The following is a 14,062-nucleotide window of genomic DNA, read 5'->3' as shown; positions in this document are numbered from 1 at the left end:
ATGAATATAAAGCAATAAAAAATAGATTTGTGTGAAAAAGAACTTAAAAGTTATAGAATTATATTTCGGCTACAGAAAGGAAAAATAAATCCGCGAGTACACAATTACTCATGGTTATTATATAATATTATTCATTCAACTTTTGCGTTTTTAAAAAACAAAAAATCTAAAAACTAAAGTTACTAATCGTGACTTAGGTGAATAACACTAAAACTGAGGCTGAAATTTTTAATCTATCACTGAAAAGTTTTAGAGATGACTAAACATCTTGTGTCAGTGTGAGCACGGCCCATCCCGCGATAAGAGATGCGCCCGCGCTTTTATATTTGCAAACAAACTCCAACCATATAAGGAATGTTGATAACAATCAAATAACTTAAAAACAATAGAGTTTTTTTGAGCAAATAGTATCGCTTAAGACTGTCCCACCCTCATAAAAATCGGATACGTGTGTCCGAGGTGTCTACAGAGTTGACTGAGACAAGGAGCTTTCCTGAAGCACAAATGCTGTTGTTAGTTGAACATAGTAACTAAATATTACACTGTCAAAACTAATATTTTGAAAAATGAGCAGTGATTTATATGAAGTGATTTTAGATGGTGGCGGTCCTTGGGGAATCCGTCTTCAAGGAGGCAAGGATTTTGGAATACCCTTGAATATTGCTAGAGTAAGAATTTACATTTCCTGTGTAATGTTTTTAAAAGTTAGCCGCTGCTATTGTTGCAAAAGCATAATATAGTTACATTTTGAAGTGAATGCATACACTTTACCCAATATAACAGACACACTCCAACCTTTAGCATTCAAAGCCTCTGCCATGCAATCTAGCATTAATTTAGTTTTTTAGTTGCAGAAGGGTTATTTTGATAATAATGAAAGTTCTGATGTTTTTTTTAAAAAGGAAATGAAAATATATTTATTAAATTATGATCCAACAATATACAGTTTAGAACTGAAAATATAACAAACTAAAAAGTAATCCTGCTATTATTATATTGTGTTTGTTCTAAAATTCCTAAATTATTTTAAGATAAATAGCTACCTCAAAAATCCTAAGTTTTATAACAGAGAACACAGCACTTATGATGCTGAAAGGGATCACTTTGCTATAGCCAGCCTTCAAAGGAAATAAGTTGCATGGGCAGAAGTTGTGCAAAATGCCATTAATGCAAATCCTTTTATACGCAGACTCAAAGTTGTGCAGATTTGCTAAAGTAGCTTTGAAATTGCAAAAAAATTAATAGCATTTTTGAAAATGAAATGGAAATAATTTAAGAATATTGAGTTTACTTATCCCTGGTACACATGGAAAATCTTATCAAGTCTGTGGAATAACCTTGATGCAAGTTCTTACCCAACTAAGTAGTGGTTTAATTTAATTCGTCATTTCATGATATAAAGGTGGAAAGAAAAGCAGTTTTATATTTTACTTTGGTGCAATGTGAAGGTTGCTTTATCGTAATATTTGTTAAATGTTTTTTTAAGGTAATGCCATCTTCAAATAAATTTCTAACAGTAAAATGCTCACAAAATGCACATACACACTTACACACTGTCATGATATTTTTAGATAATAATCAAGATTTAGATTATATAGATATTAGGGAAAATACTCAGTAACTCATAATACCCATTTGAAATTAGTTAATAAATGCAATTACAAAACAAAATTAAAAAAATAGTTTATGTAAAACTATTTATATGATAAATTTATATCTCTTGAGTGTTTTTAAACATATCAGAAGGTTTATTATATAAAGTTTGTTATGCAAAAATAGATTAAAACAAACAAAAAAAAAAAATCAGGTAAAAAGGCTATATTCTAATATTATAAAGTGTATATTATAAATATATTATTTTTGGTACTTTTATGAAATAATATTACTAAGTTGATTTATAAAAATCTCATTAATTCAGCTATAAAACTTAATGCATGCTCATTAGGTAACTCCAGGAAGCAAAGCTGCCAATAAAAGACTTATTGCTGGCGATCAGATTATAGAAATAAACTACACAGCTACTGAACTCCTTTCTCACATGGAAGCACAAAATCTTATAAAAAATGCTGGCGATAAACTGCAACTTAAACTAAAGTTAGTTTTTTTTTTTTAAAACTTACTTTCATTTTGTTATGTGTGCAACTATTCTGTTTTTCTTTTTCAATACTACATAGTTTAAACATGGATTAGATAAAATAGTTTCATACTCATATTCTTCTGATAAATTTACCGATACGAATTTTCTTTATGCATTGTAACAATAACTGATATACCAATACCAATTTTCTGATAAATTTACCGATACCAATTTTCTTTATGCATTGTAACAATAATTGATATACAATAATACATGCAATAATCTATACATAATAATTGATGTCAATTTAAGGATTCTAACAATTAATATTGATTCATGCATTTGAAATTATTAACACTTAAATTTTCATTTTTCACAATTTACTCCTAATTTTCAAAAGACAAAAATTAGAATGATAAGTTTATTCTTCAGACCTGGTAAAGGCGTATCACTTGGTGAAGTAAAACAAGTTGGTAGTGGTGGATTTGCAGCTAACCCTAGCCAAACATTATATGTAACAGAGACTGTGCACTCTGCTGGTGTAGACCATAAGTTTAATGCTAAACCACGATCTTTTGGTTCAGAGCCAGCAGCCAGTACTGCTGTTACTTCCAAGAAGTTTGATCCAGCAGAATATGCAAGAAAAAAGTGAAATTTTTTTAGTGAAATAATTTTTTCTTATTTCTATTGCTTCTTTATGGTTGTTTTTATTGCTATATAATTAGGGTGAATGCATTATTGTTGTTGTTGTTGCTGCTGCTGCTGCTGTTGCTGCTGCTGCTATTATTGTTATTATTATTATTATTATTATTGTTGTTGTTTTGTTGTTGCTGCTGCTCTTATTATTGTTATTATTATTATTGTTGTTGTTTTGTTGTTGCTGCTGCTGCTATTATTGTTATTATTATTGTTGTTGTTTTGTTGTTGCTGCTGCTCTTATTATTGTTATTATTATTGTTGTTGTTTTGTTGTTGCTGCTGTTATTGTTATTGTTGTTGTTTTGTTGCTGTTGTTGTTTTGTTGCTGTTGTTGTTTTTGTTGTTGCTGTTGTTATTGTTATTATTATCATTGTTTTTGTTGTTGTTTTATTATTATTATTATTATTATTGTTATTATTATTATTATTATTATTATTTTTATTATTATCATTATTGTTATTATTATTATTATTATCATTATTATTATTATTATTATTATTATTATTATTATTATTATTATTGTTATTGTTATTATTATTATTATTATTATTATTATTATTATTATTATTATTATTATTGTTGTTATTATTATTATTATTGTTATTGTTATTATTTTTATTATTATTATTATTATTGTTATTATTATTATTATTATTATTATTGTTATTGTTATTATTATTATTATTATTATTATTATTATTATTATTATTATTATTATTATTATTATTATTATTATTATTATTATTATATTAATATCATTATTATTACTATTGTTATTATTATCATCATCATTTTATATTTACTTTTTTTTGTAAGATTGAACAATATCTGTTATTTACTTTAAGCCACAAATTATTCTTTTTACAGGAAAGAGGAGTTAGAAAAATATAAAGAGGAAAAAAATAATCCAAAAGACATTGATTCTGATGTTCTAAAAATGTTGCAAAATGCTCATGTCAGAGATCAAGGGCAAGGATCTTTTGCAAGACTTGAGAACCAGCTTCAAAATGAAGGTTGTTATACTAGTTCTAATTATGCATATATATGTTTTATGTTTTTATATCTATTCAAAAATAAAATTCATTAGTTAAAATGCAGTTTTTGTAAAAGTATAGTAAAAATTAGTAAAAAGTTCAGTTAAAGTGTTTACACAGTTATTACTTTTATTTCCTGCTTTTTAAAATAGATTTTTGTTATTCAATAACAAAAAATACTAATAATTGGTCTTTCAGTAGTCAAATTACGTCTTTTTTGTGAATGTGTCTTAATTTTTTAATTACTAATCAAGTAGAATTTATCACAGGAACACCACAGCCTACTGCTTTCCGTATGACGGCTGAGGGAACAGACTTAGCTGACGGTAATTATTTGTCCATTAATGCACAAGCACATGCACTAATAGTGGTATATGAAGAATGACAATCTTTTTAAAATAATAAAAAAAAAATATAAATAAAAAAGAAATCTAAAAGAATGAAAGTTTGTTATTAGTTTAAAAAAAAAAAGAATCCTGGTTGAAAAATCTTTTTACTAAATATCCTACTATAAATATTTTTAAATTTTGATTGTCTTTCTTCAAAGACCTGTAACAATCAAGTCATTGAAATAATTTCCTTCCCATTTCTCCAAATCGTGTTATGAGAGTTTCTCTCGCTCTGTTCAACTGTATAGAATTGAAGTAAATTTTTTCAAATTTTGTTTTTGTAAGAAATTATTGAATGGTTTGATTACACAAGCACTTTTACTGCACATTCTTTTATCCTATTCACTTTTAGTTTTCTCTGTTTTCTTAATTTGATCTTTTTCACTCAAACGAAGAGCATTTTTAAAATTTTTTAACATTTTTTATAAGCAGAAATTTTCAATCCTTTCTTATTCGCAAACATTTCTTAGTCTCATAAACTCTGAAATCAAACACTAAAGTTTTGTTTAAGTTTCTCCTGGTTCACGTCAAGTAATGGAGGATATAAAAAATCGAGGAACAACTGGGTTAAGTAGTGCTGGTAACACAACTTCTCGCTCATTCAAACTTTTGCAGAAGATCACTGATGATGCAGATGACGGTAATCATTAAGACAAATCAGTTTATTTCCTCATTCTTTCCGTTTCTCCATTTTTTATTAACTCTGTGATTAATGTTTTAATTCCTTAAATTTTTGTTTATTTTATTTAAAAATATGCAGTCATTAATCCAGAAATTGACCTAACAATAATTTTTGTACAGGATAGTTGTTAGTTAAAGGATAATTAGATACTTATTAATATTATGTTTTTGTTATTGTTAGTAATTATCATTTTTATATTATTTATGCTATAATTACTATTACTGCTGTTATGATAATTAGTCATAGGTTTTTTTACAAAATGATTTTTTAAAATAATTGTGATTGGTATAAAGTTGTTAAACTGTTTTCTTGTACAAAAATTCAAAACAATTTTTAACAACAAAAAAAGATTTCGATGGTAAAATTGTAAATATCTCAATCATTTAAAAAAAGGTACATCGAAATGATGTTCAATTTGATTCTAGCTAATCTGATTTAGACTGTGAGCTGTGAGTGAATAAAAATGATAAATACAATTTCATACATAAAATGTTGCATTGTATGAAATATTTAAAATATTGTGAGAAACATCAACTGCTGTGGAACATCAATATTTTGTTTGTTTGCGTGTTTGAAAGTTGGGAAACATATTTATTTTTTTCTTTTGAGATATTTTACTCTGATTTATTGTTTAAAATTTGTCTTTAAAAATATGTTGCAGTTTTTAACAAAACTTAAACATTTTGATCTGATTTGAAAACATTTCTATAAAAAAAAAAAGGGAACTTCTTAATTTTTTTTTACCATTGTTAAAGCTCTATTCTTAACTACATCCCATATATAACTGTGGTATTCACAGAGCTGCATGTGTTTAAAATTAAGTAGTAGTTAAGACTCTTTTTAGAGTTCCTCCTATAAGAAATATTTCAAATTAATTTGAATGTATCCCAGTCTTAAAATGTGAAATAAATGGTTAAAAAATGAATAGAAGCTATTTTAACTTTCTTACTGATTAAGAGTTTAATGCAGGGACAGCTGAGGACATTGCTTTACCGATGACCAGTGAGAGAACAAATCTAAGTGATGGTAAATATTTAACCATAATGCATTTTTTAATGCACTGAGCTTGTAAGGTCTTTAAAGAAAATAAACAGAGAATAAAATTGATTGTTCAATTCAAAAGTAAATCTGAAAATCTGCAATGTTGTTTTCCTTCAAAGACCTGTAAAATCAAATCATTGAAATATATTTGCACTATGAAGTTCTTTCCTTTTTTATTTGTGTAATTGTTTGGCAAATACACTCCCCCTCCCTTTCTCTATCTTTTTTGCTTTTTTAACTAAAAATTACTTTTAAAAAGTATAAATTTTACCTTAGAATTAAGTTTCTTTTTCTAGTCATTCTTTGTTATTTTCAGTTAAATATATATGGTTTCTAGTTTTAGTCATGCAAATAGATTTTCAAAATAAAATAAATAAAATAAACGTTATGCAAAATTTTACAATGATTTGATAATAGCAATGCACAAAAAGCACACATTTTCAGGCTTGAATTTTATTTGCAACTTTATAAACCGATCCTAAAATACTGAGGAACCAAAAATTGAAATTTGTTTAAGTTTCTGGTTCAATGAAAGTAACAGAGGATATTAAAAATCGAGGATTATCTGGTCTAAGTAGTGTTGGTAACAATACTTCTCGTTCTTTCAAACTATTGCAGAAGATTACTGATGATGCACTTGATGGTAATCATTGTGATATCTTTTTAATTTTTTATGTTTGTTGTTCTTGGTTATATTGTTGTTATAGTTATTATTAGTAATATCAGTAGTATTTTAATTGTAGTATTTTATTTTTATTCATGTTGTTATTGTTATTATCATAAAAGAGTATATATAGAGTACTTCAAAAAAAACTTCAAAAAATAAAATAAAATAAAACAAACAAAAAAGGAAAACTATTTACCAAAGGACCAATGTCAAGTTAATCCTTTGAGGTGTAGAGTTTTTTTTTTAAAAAAAGATTAGGTTTTTAATGCTGTTTATAATCTTTTCAGCATTTAATGTTTTTTTTTCTGATTAGTATAAAAAGATTAAGTTAAAAAGTTAAATTTAAAAGAACTTGATAGTTATGAAAATCTTCTGACTTTGTTTTTTAAAGTCTGAAAAAATACTTATCATAAAAAATACTTCTTTATCAGGATAGGAATTCTTTTGTTTTACTATTTGAATTATTTCAAGCATTCAGATTTTTATTCTAGTTTAGAGTTACAGTAAAAACAGTGTTAAGTTGTAAATGTCAATACAGTCAAGTTATACTTGGGTAATTATATGATGAGGGATAGCAATAAGTTTTTCCTATTTTCTCCCAAGAGTATTATATTTTGCTCATCAACAATCAGTATCTATAATAAAAATACATCTCAAAATTTAAGAATGTTGATTAAAACTGTATTAACATTTAACAAAAAAATGATATTCAAATAATAGAAATATTCCAATTTAAAGAAATGCAATCATAAGATGTTTTGGCAGAAGTAATAATGCAGTTTTGAAATGAACATGTTTTTCCACCTGTTGTGGTGTCATTTGCCATTTCTCTTACTTAGTATATAAAAGAGTAACAAATAATTTTTGTATAATTTTTGTATAATTTTTGAGTAATTTTTGAGTATTTTGTCCGAGATCAAATTGAGTCACATAAAATTACCCTGTAAAAAACATCTACTTTTGGGGTAATGACATTTGCATTTGAGTTGATGTATACTGATCACTGTGCACTGATGTACAAAAAACCTTGCAATCTTAAGAAAATTTTTTAATAGTTTTACCTCATGGAGATTTTTCATCTGTTGGTTGTGTGCAACAAATCTATGATAGTGAACACACCAAGTTACATTAAATAAATATAAAGTTGATCGTGAAGATTTCCAAGAAGAAAATCATTCTGAACTTAAACTGTTTTTAATTTATTTATTGACATACTTATGAGGTTTTGTGTTGATAAATGTGTATTTTTCATAACAGATGCATTTTTATTACATAGAGATTAATTTTTAAAATCTATCTATTTAATTTCCAATCTAATTTCATTTAAACTTTATAGTATTTTAATATACTATAAAGTTTAAATGAAATTAGATTGGAAATGGTGATACCTGAAAAAATGGTGACACTTTGTTTTCATACCTTGCTCTTCTTTGCTTACAGTTGTTTTTTTCCTTTTGGTGACTAAGTATGGCTTACTGTGTTACGTTTTTATTATGTGTTGTATTATTAGTTAATAAAACATCAAAGAAGTAAAGTTTATTTATTTTGCTTATTTTGGAATAAAACTCAGTGATCAAGAAAAATCTTGAGATATGCATAAGGTTTGTTTTAGTATCACCAACCCTAGTAATGTCTCCATCAAAGTGATGAAGAAACATTACTAAAGATGGTGTCAGCATCGTAGGTGATTACTGCTGGTCACTTCACCAAGATTCACCAAATGCATCAGTTTGGAGAAAAATCTAAATTAGTAGCTTTAAAGAAAAGAGAGAAAGGAAATACAAAAAAAAAAAAATAATAAATCTTAACATATATGTATTGAAGTGGTATTGTTTCTCTGTGGTATAATATTAATTTATTTATATCAGTGGTATAATATTAATTTATTTGGTGTGTTACACTAAAAAAAAAATCTGTAACTAAACAAAATCAGAGTATCTGCTACCCTATCTTCCCCATTCTTAAATACAAATAATCTCATATTGTGAGAGAACTGTAAATGGTACAAAAAAAACTGATTCCAGATACAGTTTTAGCACCCAAAAATATTCATAAGTTTGTTGATGTTTAGTTGGCAATAGAGATTAAATTTTGGTGTGTCATTAAAATACATTTAACATTTAGGTTTTTCTGCTGAAGTTTTGTCTTTTAATAAATATATATATATATATATATATATATATATATATATATATATATATATATATATATATATATATATATATATATATATATATATATATATATTTATATGTTTAAAGCATATATAATGCTTTAAAATTAATTTTACATCTATATTGAAAAAATATCTTTTACATATTTTATGCTTATATTTCTTTTCAATTTTGAAAAAGAGATGAGTGGAAACTATGATAAATGAATGGTAAAAGATAACTTAGCATATTTTGACCTGATTATTTAAAAAACTGTTTTTTAAAATAGTTTTAGAAAGGAGTAAAAAGATTATATTTTCCAATGGTAGTAATTGTATTAAAGTTATTGTAAGATTAGGCATACTTTTTTAGACCTTCCTCCTCCTCCTCCTGACATGTTTGATCATGAACATGAGGCACCAAAGTCTGGTGGAACATTTAAAGCCATGCAGCAGCATATTGAAGCAGGAACTGCAGGTTCAATTTTTAATTTTTCAAATTTAAAATTTAATCAAGTTATTTTTTTTTTAAAAGAGTTACTTAAGTTAATTTGTTAGAATACAAAATTTAGATGAAATAAAGACTGTTTTTAATCAACCTGCTGGACAAAGGGGACAACCAGTCTATGCTGGACCTCCAAAAAAAATTACAACTGCACCAGGGTATGCTAATCCAACTCCAAAAGCACCCATGCCTTCTGGACCTAATTTTAAAGTAGGGAAAGCCTCTGCACCAACTTTTAAAGCTAGCCCTGTCCAATCATACTCAAATAAACCACCTCCTCCACCTGCAGTTAATGCAACAGAAATTCTGAATCCAAATTCCCGACTATTAGCTAGCAGCCAGTATCCATCTCCTCCACCAACATATGAAAGTAACAAACCTTCTTCACCAACTAGCTCATACCAACCATCTAGTAGTGGGCCTGGAAGATTTTCACCAAAGTCATATGGTAACCCACCACCACCACAAGTAGCTGGAAATGTTAACAAAGTAATGACAAAAGGAACTCCACAAAACACTGCAACATCATCGCCAAAGGACCTAATATGTCATGCTTGTCAACACCAATTGACGTATGATGTTTTATTTTTCTTATGTCAGTATGCACATCTTTTTGGTATTCATTTTGCTTTTACAATACTAGAATATAGCAAAACTTAAATTTTTCCAGAGGACCATTTGTAAGTGCTATTGGTATGACATGGCATCCTGAGCATTTTTGCTGCTCTGCATGCAACACATCACTTCAAAACCAAGCATTTGTGGAGGAAAACAATGCATTGTATTGTGAAAAATGCTACAATCAATACTTTGCTCCAAAGTGCGCTCACTGCAACAATGCTATCATTGGAGTAAGTATATATATTTGTAAGTTTAATTTGTCTTACTAAATTGTAGTTATTCAATATATAACCAATATTCATATTTGTTATATATTGAAACAAATACTTTTTTCATCTCTTATCTCATTAGCTAGCATTATTTTATGAGTTTCTGGCAAATTAGAAATGCACACAATTAGACTTCTGTAAAGTGAGCACTCACTTAAGTGGAATTTCAATAGCACCCCCTGAATTGTGTTCTCACTTTTTATATAATTTAAAATGATTTAAGCAGGGGGTGCGATCAGAAAGCTTGGCATGTTCCATACCTTTAAAATCGCTGATTAACAATTGATGTATATTTATTGACAAAACGTGCTGACCGCTGACACCATCTTTTCTGACCGCACCTTCAATATTAACATACACTCATAACTACTAATTCCAATTCTTATAGACAGCAACAAATGACGTTATTTGTGACATGTGCTTGGCGTCAGCGGACAGAGTATTTGATCCACTGCAATGTTCTTTGTCTATCAATTGGATGATACAACAGTTGAATGAGGTTAACAGTGTTGCTGAAGCAGCTGCTCGGCAGATAAGTGAGAATAACTTGCGCATTAAAAAAGCACGTTTGACAATTAGCAAAGGTAATATAGAGCGCGCAGCTCTTACTGAAAAAATTGCGCTCTGTGAAAAAGAATTAGTTAAAGTGACTCAGCTTTTTGAAATGAAGCAGAAAGTGTTAGCTGCCACTGTGAACTTGTGTAGTGTAAATAAAAAGTTCACAGCAAATTTGCAAATTTTGCAGAGTGATTTGGATACAGCAAAATGTAAGTTATATTCTTGGCAGTCAACTCTAGCAGAAATAATGGCAGGCTATAAAATGAAATGTGAACGCTTAGAAAATGCTCAACAACGAAGATTAGACTTGCATGTGCAAACAAACGAGTTGCAAGCCACATTAAATGAAATGAACAAACGCATAAAAGAGCTAAAAAGAAAGCAAGAAGCAAGAAGCCAAACTGGTTTTACAATACTAGAAGAAGTGAAATTGTTAGAATCTGCAGTAGAGGAAATGGAAACTCGTGAGATCTTTGCAAAGCAGCATTTTGAGTCACTATCATTATATGAAGAAATGCTGAAGAATGAGCACTTACAACAGAGAGTAGCAAATCTTAATCTTCAAGATGAAGTTGAGTTAGCTAAACGAAAGAAAAAAGAGCTAATGAGGCAGCTCAATATAAGTCACCCAATTCAAGTGTTACGATGATAATTAGAAATTTCAAAATAATTTCTATTTTTAGGCGCTTTAAAACTAGATTTCATAAAAGAAGAAATTAGTTTTTTTTTTCTTCAAATTAATGAATTTCTCTCTATAAATCTTTATTTTTATCTCATTTTGATATCACTTTTTCATATATTTTTTTAAATTTTGCATTACATACTTCAGTTTTGTTTTGTTTTTAATGATTTGGTATGCATTAGGCATTTTTTTAAATGAATTTTTAAAATATTTATTGGATTATTTTTTAAAACGTTTTTTACATATTTAATTTAATTTTATTTAAATTGTAACTTCTTATATTTTATATTTAATTGGTCTTTGGATATTTGCGCATTTACTTTAAAATATACATTCTTACACCTTTTTTATGTGCAGCTTCATTATGCTTTGGATTGTGGCTCATTTCCTCCGCAGTTTTGACTTTTAGTTAAGCTCTTTCATTATCGTTATAATATTTTACACAGTTAATTTTTTGTTGTTTTTTTTTTGTTTTATAGAATTGTATCAACGCTTTAGGAAAAAGTTGGCATCCTGATCATTTTGTCTGTTCATTTTGCAGCAGAAGTTTTGGTAGTGATGGATTCTTGGTTGATTCTGGTAAATTTGTAAAAAATTTTCTTTCGTAAAGTTTTCTAAGATAGATTGCTTAGATTTTTATTGATTTTTTTTTTTTTACTTTCTTTTTAGGAAGGCCTTACTGTGAGCAATGTCATGAAAAGTTGTTCAGTGTAAAATGTGGACGATGCGCACGACCAATCGCTGGAGGAGAGAAATATGTGGAAGCATTGAACAAAAATTGGCATTCAGAATGCTTTGTTTGTGAGGTAAGAAATTTATGCAAAATTGATATCTCTTTTTTTTTTTTATTAGAAAATTTTTACTTTAATAGAAAAATAAGAACAAGTTAGAAACAACCTACTAACCGTTACATTCATTGTTATTGATTCTGTGATAAACCTATCTAAATCAAAGAGTTAATTTCATTTTATTGATATGAGAGTGCACGCTTACCTAATCAAAAAAATTGATTTGCATCATTCTCAAACGATGCTTGGAAAAATGGGCGTGATGTAATTTTCCTGTTATTATGTTATCAAATTAAATTTGCACCTTGAGATAAAAAGTTTTTTAAGCAATAGTTAATTTGACTTTAACTTTTGAAATTTCTTTGATGGGAAGCTAATTCGTAACAAAACGTGGTTAGAGATATTTTTTCTGTATTTATTGAACTAATTCAAAAACCCCTTTCTCGATATAAAGAAAGTAAGTTTAACAACGATAAGATTATATCCAAAAAGACAGAACGAAAAAACAAATCTCACAGCACTAAAAAATGTGAAAATATTCTGAGCCAAGTGCATGTTTCTTATGAAGAAAAGAAGAGAAAAAAAGAAAAAAAAAATTCTAATTGAATTATTAATCTTATTTTGTTAATTTTGATTCTATGTTTATAATATTAGGTTGAATTTTACAATATTTATGTTAGTTTTACAATAGTTATGATATTAATTTTATAATATTTATGATATTAATTTCAGTTTCAAAATTTTTATGATATTAATTTTCATTTTATAACATTAGTTTTTTTAACTATCTAGTATTGTAATGTTTTTAATACAGCATTATAGATATTAATAATGTTCACGAAATGTTATTGACCAAAGTGACCGCGCCTACTTTTTGAACATTTTGTTTTAGGCTTGCAACTTACGACTCGAAGGTAACAGTTTTTTCGTATCACGAGGAGCTCCCTTTTGCCAGAACCATAAGATGGGGTACTAAAGTGCTTCTCACCGTTGATCGCTGCAAACTGTTTCACTTGTTGTTTTTTTTTTACTCGGTTTATTAGTCACGCATGGTACTTCTTATAGTCAAATTTTATTTTTCTGGAATTTTAAGTGGCTGGTGTCCGCGATGGTGTCGGTTTGTAAGTTTTTAGCGCTCTATATTTTTAAATACTAAAACGACATGTTGTTTCGTGATTTATAACACTGTATATAATTGATATTTTCGGTGGATCTGCAACGGATTTCTCACGTGATATCGAAGAGTGATTTTTATTGTTACGGCGTGAATTTTTATTTGGACTGGTTTGGACCTAACAATTTTAATACCTTAGAAAGAAAGCAAAACCTCAACAACTTTTTTATTGGTTTCTGTGATCTATTGTTTGATAAATTGCGTCGATTCGTTTTATAAATAGATTTATATTTTACGCTGAGTATTAGCAGTTTGTGGAGAAAAATTAGAGAGATATCTTTAAATCTGTATGTTGAATCATTCTCATCTTTTGTACTTTTTTTTTCCTTTTTTTTTCTTTTTTCATACTTTTTTTTTTTGACATTTTTTTTGTTTGTTTTTTACATATTTATAAATTCTTTATTCGCCAATTCCCTTTTATAGTTTGTGATTTAAAAAATAGACTTTGTAATATTTTTTGTTATCTTTTGAAGAGCAGAGAAATGAGCGACGATTTCTAAAATAAATTCTACATGAAACCCAAGAACTTTCCTCTCCATAGCGCTAAGATAATTTTTAAGCGGGTGTGCTATTTTAACGGAAGGCCAACAAATCTTATTTTTATATATGTTCCGATAATTTTTTAACATTCTAGTGTGCATGGTTAATTTCATACCTATGTCCAAAGAACATGAAATTTACAATCATCAGGTTTTTCTTTAACAAACCTTTCACAGAGCTATAGC

The 14,062-nt window shown here is 27.6% G+C and overlaps 1 protein-coding gene across 7 annotated transcripts; it reads left to right on the top strand.

The window, feature by feature from the left end:
* The first annotated feature begins 359 nt into the window (after positions 1-359).
* LOC145186757 (PDZ and LIM domain protein 7-like) lies at positions 360-13,843 on the top strand. Of its 7 annotated transcripts, XM_090070183.1 has the most exons (14): positions 419-668; positions 1,946-2,094; positions 2,510-2,725; positions 3,643-3,788; positions 4,079-4,135; positions 4,710-4,838; positions 5,850-5,906; positions 6,439-6,564; positions 9,114-9,218; positions 9,313-9,817; positions 9,916-10,096; positions 11,855-11,954; positions 12,045-12,181; positions 13,056-13,843. In XM_090070183.1, exons 1-14 carry the CDS (start codon positions 567-569, stop codon positions 13,137-13,139), a joined length of 2,094 nt encoding a protein of 697 aa, XP_089926309.1. In that variant the 5' UTR covers positions 419-566; the 3' UTR covers positions 13,140-13,843. The 7 variants fall into 7 exon arrangements, with proteins under 7 accessions (XP_079919123.2, XP_089926310.1, XP_089926307.1 ...); XM_090070184.1 differs by lacking the exons at positions 5,850-5,906; positions 6,439-6,564 and having other exon boundaries at positions 389-668; XM_090070181.1 differs by lacking the exons at positions 11,855-11,954; positions 12,045-12,181; positions 13,056-13,843 and adding an exon at positions 10,524-11,409 and having other exon boundaries at positions 417-668.
* The last annotated feature ends 219 nt before the right edge of the window (positions 13,844-14,062 follow it).

Source organism: Hydra viridissima, unplaced genomic scaffold (genome assembly GCF_058129835.1).
Source record: "Hydra viridissima isolate aposymbiotic clone 2 unplaced genomic scaffold, HvirCarnegie_v1 scaffold_13, whole genome shotgun sequence".
In the NCBI taxonomy this organism is placed as follows: Eukaryota; Metazoa; Cnidaria; class Hydrozoa; order Anthoathecata; family Hydridae; genus Hydra; species Hydra viridissima.
Note: the sequence above shows the minus strand (reverse complement) of the source record. Positions and strands in the feature narration are given on the sequence as shown.

What these genes read in the sequence shown, in the direction of transcription:
- LOC145186757 (XM_090070181.1), top strand. Translation starts at nt 567, where the DNA reads ATGAGCAGTGATTTATATGAAGTGATTTTAGATGGTGGCGGTCCTTGG. An exon ending in GGGAACAGACTTAGCTGACG is followed by an intron (nt 4,136 to 4,709) that starts GTAATTATTTGT and finishes GTTTTGTTTAAG; the next exon opens with TTTCTCCTGGTTCACGTCAA. An exon ending in TATTGAAGCAGGAACTGCAG is followed by an intron (nt 9,219 to 9,312) that starts GTTCAATTTTTA and finishes TACAAAATTTAG; the next exon opens with ATGAAATAAAGACTGTTTTT.